The sequence below is a fragment of the Staurois parvus genome, unplaced genomic scaffold (assembly GCF_062004578.1).
Source record: "Staurois parvus isolate SC_StPar_1 unplaced genomic scaffold, SC_StPar_1.0 ptg000996l, whole genome shotgun sequence".
NCBI classification, from domain to species: Eukaryota; Metazoa; Chordata; class Amphibia; order Anura; family Ranidae; genus Staurois; species Staurois parvus.
The window spans coordinates 220,350-234,395 of record NW_028318792.1 but is presented as its reverse complement, the minus strand read 5'-3'; the positions used below and the strand labels follow the sequence as shown (position 1 = coordinate 234,395).

The 14,046-nt window shown below is 41.5% G+C and overlaps 1 protein-coding gene across 1 annotated transcript in view; it reads right to left on the bottom strand.

The window, feature by feature from the left end:
- Nucleotides 1–14,046, bottom strand: part of LOC149441377 (G protein-activated inward rectifier potassium channel 1-like) — a 99,598-nt gene that overhangs the window by 14,687 nt on the left and 70,865 nt on the right. The window contains exon 2 of the mRNA XM_089657413.1: nucleotides 7,073–7,289. Within this exon, the coding sequence (XP_089513539.1) occupies nucleotides 7,073–7,289 (217 nt within the window). The remainder of the gene's footprint in view (nucleotides 1–7,072; nucleotides 7,290–14,046) is intronic.

The window sequence follows — 14,046 nt, the reverse complement described above, 5'->3', positions numbered from 1 at the left end:
ATCTCGCTTGATAAGACATCCAAAAAATCGAGATCTGGGTAAATGATATTATATTATAAAAACATTTCTAAATATAGCATTTAATAATATTGCCAAAGCTACAAGATACTTAAAAACATTGCATTTTAACATTGTGCCCCCCCCCCAAAAAAAAAAAATTATATATAGGAATCCAAAAATGTGCAACCAAATTGTTTGTCTCCAACAAAGAAGGCAGACTGATGAATACTGTTAATCCAGACCAATCAGAATTATTGTTATTACACAGGATTTATATTATATAGCGCCAACAGTTTACGCGGCGTTTTACAACATAAGGGAAGACAGTGTTATTACAATACAATTTAATACTAAAGGAAGCAGAGGGACTTACTCATAGAGCTGACAATTTAAGAGAGAGAGCTACAAAGAAATACAAAACGGTAACAACTGTAGGTGATGAGCTAATGGAGAAAATAAAAGTACTGTTGTGGGGGCAGGGTAGACCTCTCTTAAGAGAAGGGTTTTCAGGGAGCGTCTAAAAGTGGACAGAGTAGGAGATAGTCAGATATATTGGGATAGGGAGTTCCAGAGGATTGAAGAGGCTCAGGAGAAGTCCTGGGGACAAGCATGGGACGAGGTGACAAGAGAGCTAGGTAGCAGGAGATCTTGGGAGGAACGAAGAGAATGACTAGGTTGGTATTTTGAGACTAGGTTAGTGACGTAGCTTGGGGAAGAGTTGTGGATGGCTTTGTAAGTTGTTAATATTTTTAATTTAATTCCTTAGGTGAATAGGAGCCAATGGAGGGATTGCCAGGGAGGGGTAGCAGACACTGAGCGATTGATGACTAGGAAGTGGATTAGGAGCTTTTGTGGTGTCATTGGTTAGGAAGGGATATATTTTAGTGATGTTGCGGAGGTTGAGGTGACAGACTTTGGACACTGATTCGATGTGGGGCCAAAAAGAGAGTCAGAGTCCAGTCAGGGGCATATTTACCACAAGGCAAACAAGGCACTTGGCTAGGGCGGGGTTTTTCATGGGGGCAGCACCTCCCCCAAGAAGAGATAAAGAAGGGACATGCACATCATGGGAACCAGGTGGGATCCGAGAGAGGCTGCGGGCTGCTTGATGGTGTATATAGAGCCTGACTCTCATTCCCGGGGATGTCTGAGGCTGTGAAGATGAGTGTCTTTCTCTCTATCACTGGGGGGGGGGGGGGGTAGTGGAAGGCTCTCCCAGGTGGGGGGCAGGGCTGTTGTTGGTCAATGTCAGACTTTCTCCCCAGGAGGGGGAGGGGTGGTGTTGGCCCATGCCCATGGGGAAAGAAGATTTTTGTGTTGCCTAGGGCAGCACACAACCTAAATACACCACTGAGTCCAGTATTAAACTTTGGCATGAGGGAACAGGTTGGCAGTTGAGCCGCCAATCTTCGCATTGAAGTCAGGGGTAAGGGCACATAGGGGAAGAAATATTATGAACTCGGCCTTGGGTAGTTTGAGTTTGAAAAAGAGGTGTGACATCCAGTCTGATATGTTTGTTAGTAAATAAGTGATGCGTGTGGAGACTGAGAGAGTGAGCTGAGGGGTAGAGAAATCAATTTGGGTGTCATCAGTATAGAAATGGTAGTAGAAGCCATGGAAGGCTATTAACTGACCTAGAGAGGAGGTGTAGATTGAGAATAGGAGAGGTCCAAAAACAGAACCTTGGGAGACCGCGACAGAGAAAGGAAGAGGAGAAAAGGAAGTAGAATTATAGGTGACACCAAAGATGCAGTGTGATAGGTAGGATGAGAACCAGCGGAGCGTACTGTCACGAAGACCAAAGGAGTTTTTGAGGAGGAGGCAATGGTCCATCGTGTCAAAGGCAGCAGAGAGGTCCAGGAGCAGGGGTACAGAATAGTGTCCATTGGTTTTAACTTACTTTTAGTAGATAGTTTGTGAGTTTTAGGAGAACAGTTTCCATGGAGTGTTGAGGGTGAAATCCAGACTGAAGGGATTCAAGAAGGTTGTTGTCTGACCGAAGGTTGTTCTCGGTAAGATGGTTGCTCAGTCTGTTGTAGACCAGACATTCAAGGAGTTTGAAGGAAAAGGAGAACAAGGAAATGTTTTAGAGAGTTGGGGAAGATGCCAGAAGAGAGGGAGAGATTGAAGATGTGAGTTAGAGAGTAGGATAGAGCCAGAGGATGACCTTAGCAGTTGCCAGGGAACACGGTCCAGGGGGAAGGTGGTTGGGTGGGCGTTAGAAAAAAGTTTAGCAACTTCATCTATACTAGTGGGGTTGAAAGAGGGAAGTGTTGAGTGTACCTGTGGACATGGGTTATTAAGTGGGGGAGATATCTGTACAGTGGAGATTTCATCACAAATTGTATCAACCGTATTTTTGAAGTGATTTGCAATCTCCTGGGCAGTGAATGAGTTAGTGGGTAGAGGCAATGGAGGACGAAGTAGAGAGTTAAAAAAGAGTTGATGGGGACTGGATGAGAAGTTGTTAGTGAGAGAGATAAAATAGGTCTGCTTGGCAGTGTGGAGGTAAGAATTATATTTTTGAAGGGCAGATTTATATTGGTTGAAGTCTTTCTGACACTAAGGGATTGATAAATAGACTGTGCACTATGCAAAGTGCAGTTGCATTCTGCAGGTGCAGTTGCTCTAGAGCTTAGTAAATGAGATCAAACTTCACTTTGCAAAGTATACCTAATCACATGCAAGGAAAAGAAAAAAAAAAACAGTATTTTTGCTTGCACCTGATTGGATGATGGACGTCAGCAGAGCTTCCCCTCATTTACTAAGCTCTGCAGCAACTACACTTGCAGAAACTGTCAAGAAAATCGAAACCAGCACTCAAATCTTCATGCTGACTGGAGGTACTGTATCTGTCATTCTCTGAGGTGCAGCCCTTGAAAGATTGGTAAACCTTGGTACTGTTGAAGAAAAGCAAAGTAAAGGCACACTCTTTTTGTGCATTACCGTGGTAAAAAACAAATTTAATAAAATGCATAAAAATTCATACTCGCAAACCAAAGGAGATATAAAAACAGAGACAAAGAGCCAGTGGTAACAGTCCCAGATAGTGGGAGACCCTTGATGTAGCTAGCTGACGCATTTTAGGAGGCGCACTCTCTTCTTCGAAATGTTTATGCATTTTAATAAATTTGTTTTTTTACCATGGTAATGCACAAAGAGTGTGCACCCCTCTTTTGCTTTTCTTCACTGCACTTGCAGAGTGCAACTGCACTTTGCAAAGTACATGCTCTATTTGCCTTTAGTAAATCAACTCCTTAGTCTTACACCACAGGCGCTCAAGAACATGGCTATGTTTTGGAGACGTCTGCTGTAACCTATTTGCCAAGGTTGTAGGGGTCGGGGCCTGATTCCATCTGTAGTGAGGGGGGTGAGCTTGTCTAGGGAGGATGACAGTGAACTGCTGTACATAGAAGTGGCTAGGTTGGGTCAGGACAGGGAAGACATTTTGTCATAGAGGTGGTCAGTACCAGAGAAGAGAAGAGTTGAAGTGGAGAAGGTTTCTACAGGTAACTGTTAGGCGGTTAGAGGGAGAGGAGGTGGAGGACAGGGAGAGAGTGAAACAAATGAGGTGGTGATCAGAGAGAGGGAAAGAATTGTTGGAGAGGTTGCATGGAGTGCATAGGTGGAAGAATACAAGGTCAAGGGTGTTGCCATCAGAGTGAGTACAAGTATTTATCCATTGCTTCATGTCAAAAGAGGGTTTGTTAGATTGAGAAGTTTAGAAGCAGCAGGAGTGTTAGTATTAACAGGGATGTTGAAGTCACTGAGAATGATTGTGGGAATTTCAGAAGAGAGAAAGTAGGATAGCCAGACAAAGAAGTCATCAAGGAAGGTTAATACCTGTCAGGGGGGCCAGTAGATCACAGCATTTCATAGAGAAATGGAAGAGAATGGCCGAATGCAATGTGCCTCAAAAGAGGAGAGCGTCAGAGAGAGAGAGATGGTTGAAGTACCTGATAGGTGCTGTGTGGGGCTTGAAGGATTCCCACTCCACCTCCCTTCCGTCAACTAGGTCTGGGGGGGGGGCAAGTCCAGAGAAGGCCACCATGGGAGAGGGAAGCAGGAGAAGGAGTGTTGGATTCATGAAGCCAAGGTTCGGTAAGAGAAAGTAGATTAAAGGAGTTAGTGATTGTGTTGCTATTGATATGTGGTGATTTTGCATAGCTTAGATAAGTGAGCTTTAAGTTACATGTTGTGTCTGAAGCTAGGCTCCCCCTATTGATATGCAAAGGAACACTTGGAACTGGTTTATGAGCTCTGTAGCGGAAGCTCCTTAGAGGAAAATATATACAGAAAGTGGGGAGAGGGATTAGGACTTTAGTCAACCATGTTTTGGTTCGAAATCTAACAAATTTTGTGTAGCTGGATTTGGTAAATTCATTCATTTTTGGGATTTGTTTCGGTAATTCGTATTCGAATTCAATTCAAAAACAATTTGAAAACAAATTTGAAAAGTCATTCGAAATCTAAAAGATTTAAACTGTATCTGAAAAAATTTGACCGAATTCGAAAAGTAAAGCCAGCCATACATGTGCAGATTTTAATCTGAGAATATTCATTTCAAGAATATTTGTTTGATTTTCCAACCGTTAATGGGGTCAAATCGATGTTTGTTTTCGACAGCAGTGACGGAAATATTTGAAGGGGCTGGAATGAAAACTTTTCTTGATCAAAAGAATTTTTGGCCAGTGTATGTGGTTAATACACAGCTTTCGAGAGCTGATCATGACAATTCGTGCAACAATATCCGAAGGGACAAGAGAGAAAATTTTTCTTGTATAATACAGTACAATTTTCGTTAATTCAGTACAGTAGTTGTCCGAAATACAATACAATTACTTTCGAAATGATTTGCTTTTGTATAAGAATTTTCGTATCTGTAGCAACATTTTCACTTTCGATGTGAGAGTAGCAGGCGAAAAAATGGACTGTATGGGGCTTAACGCTGGCCATACATGTAGATTTTCGGCTGAGAATATTAGTTTCAAGAATATTCATTTGATTTTCTAGTCGTCAAGCTGGCCATACATGTATAGATTTTCATTCAAGAATTTTCGTTTCAAGAATATTCATTTGATTTTCTAATCGTATTCTTGTTTTCAAATTAAAGTTTAAAGTGGAGTTCCATGAAAATACAAAATAAATAAAAGTCAGCTGCTACAAAAGCTGCAGCTGCTGACTTTTAAAAAATGGATACTCAGCTGTCACTGCCGATACATCTTTGGTGTGGGCACCCAGCATGCGCGAGTAGCACTGCGCTTTGTGATTTGTTAATTTTGGGTACCTGCTCACACCCCCCCCCCGCTCCCCAAAGGTACCAATCCTTAACGGGAATGGAGGACCGGTCCTTAAATCAGAACTTCTCCTTTTGGGTGGTGCTCCGCTTTAAATTTGTTTTCGACTGTTCGATTTCGTTTTTGAATTTGTTTTTGAATTTCGTTTCATATTTCAGATTTGTTTAAATTCAATATGTTTGTAATTCGGAATTCTCATACATCCGAATCTCTGAATAATGAAAAAATCTGTCTGAAATTTGATTTGGAATGAAACGAACCACATATGTCTAGTGGTGAGAGATAAAGATATACTTGTTCGGAGGCAAAAGGAAGCCAGAGTTGTTCAGGAGACATGGAAGGATACACTTGTTCTGAAGATGGATGAGGAAGCATTTGGGCTCAAAAAACCATGAAGAAGATTCCATCAATGGAAAGCCCAAGTTGAGAAGCTGTTTAGTATACATATTGATCTAGCTTGTGCATGTTGTAAGCATATTTTGTTATACTTTCCATGCTATGATTTGTGTATCCTCCAGTCATATGTGCAGTTTTTCTGTTTAGTAAGGCACTTTTAGTACACTACACAGTTTTAATCCCTTCTTTGGTTTGTACTGCAAAAGAACCTTGATAGACCAAGCAAAACAGTGACAAAGAGGTCATGGACAGAGGTTTGTTTTTGCAGACAGTGTGGGCATTCCAGAGTGCACAAGAGAAGGGGAGTCTGGTTTTGGGAACAAGAGGAATGGAAAAAAATTGTGTGGATTGCGGCTGCTGTAAGAGGTAATGGGGTGATGGTAGCAATCTTACTGGGGTGCCCCATAGCAAACTGCTTACTCTGCCCCAACAGGGCTGTTAGAAAAAAGGTAAGAAAAAGAAAAAAAGAGAACTGTTAGGCACGCTGTACAAAGCCCGTGATTTCGAACAGCACCCTGTATATGTGTATATGTATATCTACACACCTATTATTGACAATTGTACTATACATAGGTTTTAGCACATTGACCGGTTCCTATCTGCCCTATAACAGAAGTACTGCTACCGGGTGGCAAGGGTGCGCAAAATCACATATATGTATATATACAGTGCCTGGTGATTGCTGAGCATCCGATGGGGGGGGGGTTATAACTGTTTGTAAGCAAAACAGTTCAACCCCTCTCAGCTCCTGCACACTTACAGTGAAGCACAAACACACACAGCCCCACAGTAAAACACACACAGTTAACCCTTTGATCACCCCACATGTTAACCTTTTCCTGCCCAGTGCCATTAGTACAGTGTCAATGCTTTTTTATTATTTTTATTAGCACTGCACACTGTATTGGTGTCACTGGTGTCACCCAATATATATACCACCATTTGTAAACACTATAACTTTTACGTAAACCAATTAATTTACACGTATTGGGATTTTTTTAAGCAAAGACGTAGAACAATACATTTTGGCCTAAATTTATGACGAAATTTGATTTTTTACATTTTTTTACTGGACATGTTTAATTGCAAAAAGTCAAAAATATTGGGTTTTTTTCTCAAAATTGTCTGCCTTTTTTTATAGCGCAAAAAGTAACAAATGCACAGGCAATCAAATACCACCAAACGAAATCTCTATTCGTGGGAAAAAAGGACATAAATTTCATTTGGGTGCAGCGTTGCATGACCACGCAATTGTCAGTTGAAGTAATGCAGCGCTCTAATGCAAAAAATGGCCTGGTCGGGGGGGGGGGGGGGGGGGGGCGGTAAATCCTCTGGACAGCAAGTGGTTAATGCAAATATCAGAATATTCTAGTGCTCACCTGTAGTTTCAACAATTCCTTCCAGAATGACAACAATCTCAAACTGTTCACTCCTTAATGACTTCTGTGAGAGATCAAAGAATGGACTCTTGCGGTTGATTTCATGACAGATAGTTAGGGGAGAAACTAGGAACAGCTGGTCAGCTCCAGTGCCAAATCCAACATCCAGCTCACGTTGGTCGAGTGGCAGGAATTCACCTTCTGGAGTCTGTCTTGACTAGAAAGCAAAAAAAACACAATGTGGGATCAATTTGCAAACATATTTAAAAAGATAAAATAATATTATAAATATATATTAAATAATAAAAAAGACAGAGATAGCCATCGCCAATTACATCATAATATCTAAAAGAAAGGCTAGCATGTTTTGCAGAGTGGTCTTTCTTGCAGCAGAATGACATGATAGTGTTTGGAAGCAAAGGGGAAAGTGGTGAGGTTCCTCACAAACAGAGTGGTAATGCCTGCTTGTTTATAGGTGCTGCTCACTTGGAGGGTGAGAGAAAATGAAGCCACCGATTTAATGGTGGAAACACATCAACAGTTCATCGCTCGGCTTATCATGTGATAGCATGACGGCACTTCTCTTAGTATATGATATAAGGATATTGATGATCAGCATTTAGGAGCGCTAGTTTTAGGGTCAAGTTCTGTGAGGAGGAAGTGGAGGTAAAGGGCAAAATATGCTCTCGTGTTGAATGGCATGACAACACTGCGGCAATATTTTGCCAATATCACCGGGCAGACCCCATCCTTATGTTTGCTTTTAGTGGTGGGGCTCCATGAGATGTCATTAGACATGAGTCATTCATTATGATTGGCAAAGATCTGCATCTCTAAACATTGTGATCATGGGACTTTGTTTTTAATAAAGTACTCGTCAAAAATTGCGTAAGTGTAAATAAGTTTAATTACAGTTTTACCTTTTTTGTGTGAATAAGTACGGGTACGTTGTACCCCTTACTCGTTAGGATAGGGGAAACCAGTTATATAAGGATGCCACCTTATTGTTAAAAATATGTATACTCAAAAGGAATAGCCAAAGCTAGGAAAAAGGAGAATATTTATGCAGCTAGTTAAGCCATCTTCCCACCCAAGTACTGGCCGGACCTGAACCTGTTTAGTTTCCAAAATCAGATGAATGCAATATTTAGGTAGCTAGCAAGTGATGTAAGACTACAAACCCAAAAATAAAATGTGAAAACAAAAGTGCAGTGCCTAAGTGATCAAGAATGAATATAACAATCTTATAATAAAAAAATCAAAGTGTAAATAATATACTTATGACATAAATGACCAATAAAAACGTGGCTTTAAAAAGTGCAAAAAGGTCCCACAAACACGATTTTTCTTAGTGGTAAATAATAACTCCAGCAGTTGTCCGTGTGTAGTATTCATCCAACAATCCAAATATATCACGTGTTGCTCCAAACACCACCTTTGCATAATCACTAGCTATTAAGCTGCGTCAGAACAGCAGCAGACAGTGTTTTTAAAACAGACAGGGCATCCCAGAATGGGAATCCATCTGCATTGTAATCCTTCACTCACTCAGGGGGCTGCCAGCACCACCGATATATCAAGCTTAGGAGGAAACCTCACCACACCAGAGCCAGAGAAAAAGGTATATAGTGTAGTATTTTATTCTTAAAATCAGTTTCTATCCACCCCTTAAATCCATACACCAAATGTTACAGGTATAGCAGAGTGTAAATCTACCATGTGGGGACATTCACTTACTAAAATTCTGCTTGGTTCCAGAAGCGGAAACAGAGGCATGACGTCAGTACGTAGCTCCTGGATGGATAGAAGCTGATTATACAAATAAATTACTACACTGTATACCTTTTTCTGTGGCTCTGGTCTGGTTATTAAGGATTCCAGTTTACAATAAGCCTCTGCCCGCAGACCCCCACAATCACCAGGCCAGGGTTTTGGGGAAAAGGCCCTTGTCCTCAACAACATAGGAAAAAGGAGCTTTGTCAGAGGGGTCCCCCCATTTTGAGGGCATGTGGCCTGTTATGGTCTGGGGGCATACATTTGTCCTCCTCCTTTCCTAGTCTGCCAGGCTGCATGATAAGATAAGGGTATGTGTGGGGTTCCCAGTTACTGTAAAATTCATACAAGACTGGAAGGGTCTTGTATGGAATTTGGGGTGAAACCATACCTTCTATTGTGGGGTCCCCCTTGACATTCATGCCAGATCCGTATCAGTGATACAGGGCTGATATGCATTTTTAGGGGGAACCCTGTGTTGGGTCCCACATTAACATCTATACCAGACCAGACCGTCATCTAAGATAAGGGTCTGGTATAGATGAAGGGAATTCTCCCTTGTGTACAATGATAAAGTATCCATTTGACAGCAATTTAAACTTCATTTTTTCCTTTATAAATGCTAGTTTCGCTGTAGAAGTTTGAAAACAATCGGCAGAAGTGCCACTTCACAGGCAGGTTAAGGGCACTCCCCAGGCATGTTACTTAAAAGAATTTAGCATTTTTAATGTTGACCCTAAAGCATGATCAAAATTGCTGCCCCCCACTAATCTGAATTTAAAAAAATGTTTTTTTGCTTTGGTACATGTCCCTCTGGCTAGTACCTAGCCCCTTATGCAATGTGTCTGACAACCCCTTACCTATTAGCTTAGAAAATGGCCATTACTGTTTTTAAATATTTGGCTCTCATTGATATCAGTGGAGTTCAGATTTGGCACCCAAACTTTAGTCATGAACCCAACCAAAACTGAACCCAGGCAGTTTCAGCTCATCCCTACTTCTAAAAGGATTTTATAGATGGTTTGTCTTTTCTTTATATATACACAATACATATGTTTGAAAATATATACAAGTATGTTTGAAAATATTCATAGAATGGCTGTGCAAAGCCACATATATAGCTTTTTCAGCAGAATCTGGTGTTCTTGTTTCAGAAATACATCAAGTAACCCAGCTACTATACATATCCATTAAAATATCATGAAGTACATTATAAACAATAGTGTAAGTTGGATGTGGTAATAGACTCTTGTAATTCCCTGCACAACAGTATTTAGACTAAAGAGAAAAATACAGCATTAGGAGCCATTTGGGTATACTACATTTATACTGGCTGCCAAGGAACATGATCACAGTTGGAGAAATCAGAAGGTTGACTCATTAGTATTCTGCTTTTTCCAGTACCCAGTCACAGGCTGGGCAGGGAGGTGACCTAGCTGTATTGCATAACTTTAGAAAGGAAATGTCAATTCACCAACTTGGTTCTGCTACCCCATACGGCTGAGTAAGGGCTCGTTCACACTTGGCTGTTTTACCAACGCTTGCCAAACGCCCCTATAGCGTTTGGCAAGCGTTGGTCCGGCGTTTGCGGAGCGGTTTTTAATGCTCGGCAAACGCCGCATGCGCAGTTTAGCGGCGGTTTCTAGGTGTTTGCGGAGCGTTAAAAACGCTCCACAAACACCTATAATGCGGTTTGAATGGTGTTACTACTCCGCAAACACCCCGCAACCGCGTCGCAGCCGCACAGCAAACGCCGGCCGGGCGTTTGCGGAGCAGCACCATAGACTAGAATAGGAGGCTTCAACACCTCCTGACTCGACTAGAGGCGTCCATTTTTCCGCGATGCAACGCGACTCAAACGCTCTCGTTAGAACAGCACCATGTGCTGTAATGTGCAGAATTGGCAGAGGCGTTTGGGAAGCGGTAAAAACGCTTCCCAAATGCCTCTCTCTGCCGCCTGCACACAACGCTAGTGTGAACGTAGTCTAAGACTCAGAACTGCCTAGATAAAATTACAAATCCTTTGGCGAGTAAGGCCAAGTAAGTATGTCCCTTTATTTATAGTTCAGTAGTGTATTTAGCTTTCTCCTCAAAAGGCTGCATTCACACTTGAGCGTTTTGTAGCTTGAAGCACCAGAAAGGCTCAAACTTAAAAAATTACAGGTAGTTGTTCTCTACGGTGCCTGTTCACACCTGATCACGCGAACAAACACCATAGAGAACAACTGATTTTTTAAGTTTCAGCATTTTTGGAGCTTCGAGCTTTAAGCTACAAAACGCTCAAGTGTGAATGCAGCCTTACAGAGTGTCAGACGTGGCCATGGAAATGTTATTTTAGCAAGAACTCTTAGTTTTTTACAAATCTTAATTCTGTCTCCATGCTGAAGACAAAGCTCATGTTTATGCATGCAAAATATCTACTGAAAAGATAGCACAAGATCAGAAGTACACAAGGCATCACAATGCTTCCAGGAAATTAATTTTTGTGGCATAGGTGTTTGGTGATACAGTGATCTAATAAAGGGAAGCCTGCAAGTTTCCTAAATGTAATAATGTAGACAACATAGATTTCACTTCTGTAACGCGAGGCAGACATTAACCTCCCTGGCGGTATGATTATGTCCATATTTCTGTGCTCAAAGCGGTACTTTTTTTGCATGGAAATATGTATTTTGTTTATTGTAGGCCTGTAATTTTTAGGAATAACTCACTGAAATCTGTTCGAACAAGAGTCTAGTAAACATCTCGGGTATATTAAAATTTGAAACACGAAATCAGAAATTATAATTTAATAATCATAAAAAATAATAATATAATAATACATTTAATTCAATAATATAATCAAACCAAAAACACTGAAATTTGAAATAAAGCGCCAAGTTCGCACATCACTGAGCAAAGTTGCAGAATCGTTTCAGTGTCTGAAGACGAATTTCCCCACAAATCATTATCACTCAATTCTGCAAGTAGTTCTAATTTACTATCGCTGTTCTCTAGCTGGTCTAAAACTGATTTTGACCTAAAGGGACGCTTTTTGGACGCCATGGACATTTTTCAGTTTCAAGGCAGAAAGAACGGTAAAAATGCAGGCAGGGCATAGGACAAAGCACTAGGGACAAAATGTATGTGAAATTGTTTGATACAGCAATGTTTTACTATGTTATTTTAGTGAATGTCACTTTGTCATTTTCAAATTTCCCGCCGTTCCGTCCCAGTACGTCCCGACGTCGCAGGGGACGGAACACAGAAGACAGATGCTGTCATTCGCCAGAGAACATTACAGGGGACGCTGCAGGAGGGACATCGCGAGAGCGCAGGACAAGGTAAGAGAAGAACAGATTCCGGAGCAGCACCGCATGGTAAGCCCGAGTGTAGCTCGGGGTTACCGCTTGTGGTACTGAAACTTTACCCTGAGCTACACTCGGGAATACCGCCAGGGAGGCTACGGAAACAAAGTGCTCAATAAACATCAAAATAATAGAATTCAAGAAAATTTCTGAAAATTGTAGTATCAATATGCAGTATGTGGCATCCTATGGTATGCATTTGATAGTTTGACAAAAGTGCATATATTTTCTAATCTGAAATTTTCATCTCCTGCTACCCTAGACCAGGTTTCCAGCACCACATAACCCCATATATGCACAGGAATTTAAAAATATGTTGTACCGAATGCACATACTAGGGTTGCACCAATACCATTTTTTTTACTAGCGAGTACGAGTACCGATACTTGTACTCAAGTACTCGGGGATACCAATTACCAATACCTTTGTGGTGTGATTTGAGTCCATACAAAATTAATGAGCTCAAATCGCACTGCTGCCTGCAGGGAAACCGCTTGTGATTCAGACAGGAATTGCACCGCATTCCTGTTCAATTCACATGCAATTCTTTGCAGTGCAATTTGAGCCTATTCATTTTGTATGGACTCAAATCACACCGCAATCGGTTTTGGGTATCGGACCATTTGCACAAGTAAAAGTACTCGTGCTAATGCTCAGTATCGTAACCAATATCGATAACAGTATTGGTATCAGTGCAACCCACACACAAACTCTAGGGAAACCCTAGTACATAACAGAACAGTAACCATCCAGTTGAACATACATGGACCATCAAGTAAACTAATCTCATTTGTTATTAACTGTGAGACAGAGAAACATGCCCCTGTCCTTTTTGTCCATGTACCTCTCATAATGGTGCCATGTTTGCTCCAACTTGCTTCCCCTTCCACACACAGTTGTCCTGATCATTGGTGACCACTTAGGATAACACCACACAAGGGCATTGTGTATAAGAAAGCCCAGTCTGCATATGCCTTCTTTTTTCCACCACTGTCCTGCTGCTGCTTCTGCACCTGAAACACCAATTGGATCACTGTGTTGGTTCCATTCCATTGCCTGCTTGCAGTCAACTCCTCTATCTGACAACACTATCATCAGCACCAGCCCACCACCAGAGTTTGTGAGTACTTGTGAGGCATTGGCTTACATTGGGCCTCGTTGCCACATGACCAACATGTCTTCTCAAAGACACACAGACAACAGTCCCCCTGCTAAGGGTGACCTCACCCTACACTCACACAACGGTTCTGTTGGCGTTTACCCAGTATCTCTAAATGGAAACAACATCTGTAATCTGGAAACTGGGACAACTATCATTATATGGCTCTATTCTGCAGAGTCTATTGAAGCTACATCAGCTGAGGGATATGGTATCACCCATGTCCATGGGGACTACTATATCTGCCCTAGCTGTTTGTACCCAGTTACTGCACCATTCTGTACATAGGGATTCTAATCACGCTTTGTGCCATCCCCAGCAGAGTCTGTCACTCACCCTCCTGCACCTATAAATTACACTGGGTCTACAGATTAAGATTCAGAAGCCCAGCAGTCAGTTTTTGGGTCACCACAGTCATCAGATTGTCACATTCATTGATGCAGTGTGATCACCTTAAATTTGGAGAATCAGCTGCTACAGTCATTGGATCTTTTAGAAATCATGCAATCATAAACACCTTTCCCCTACATGCACTTTTTGAGGACTTCCTCTATGCAGACTGTAAACACCCTGAAGGATCCTAGGCCTGCCTGCTAGAGCATTACCTGTTTGAAGAGGGATTCTTTAAAAAGTAGTTAGTGTACAATGTGGATGCTCCAGTGGTTTACATTACCAGAAATATCACTATACAAGAC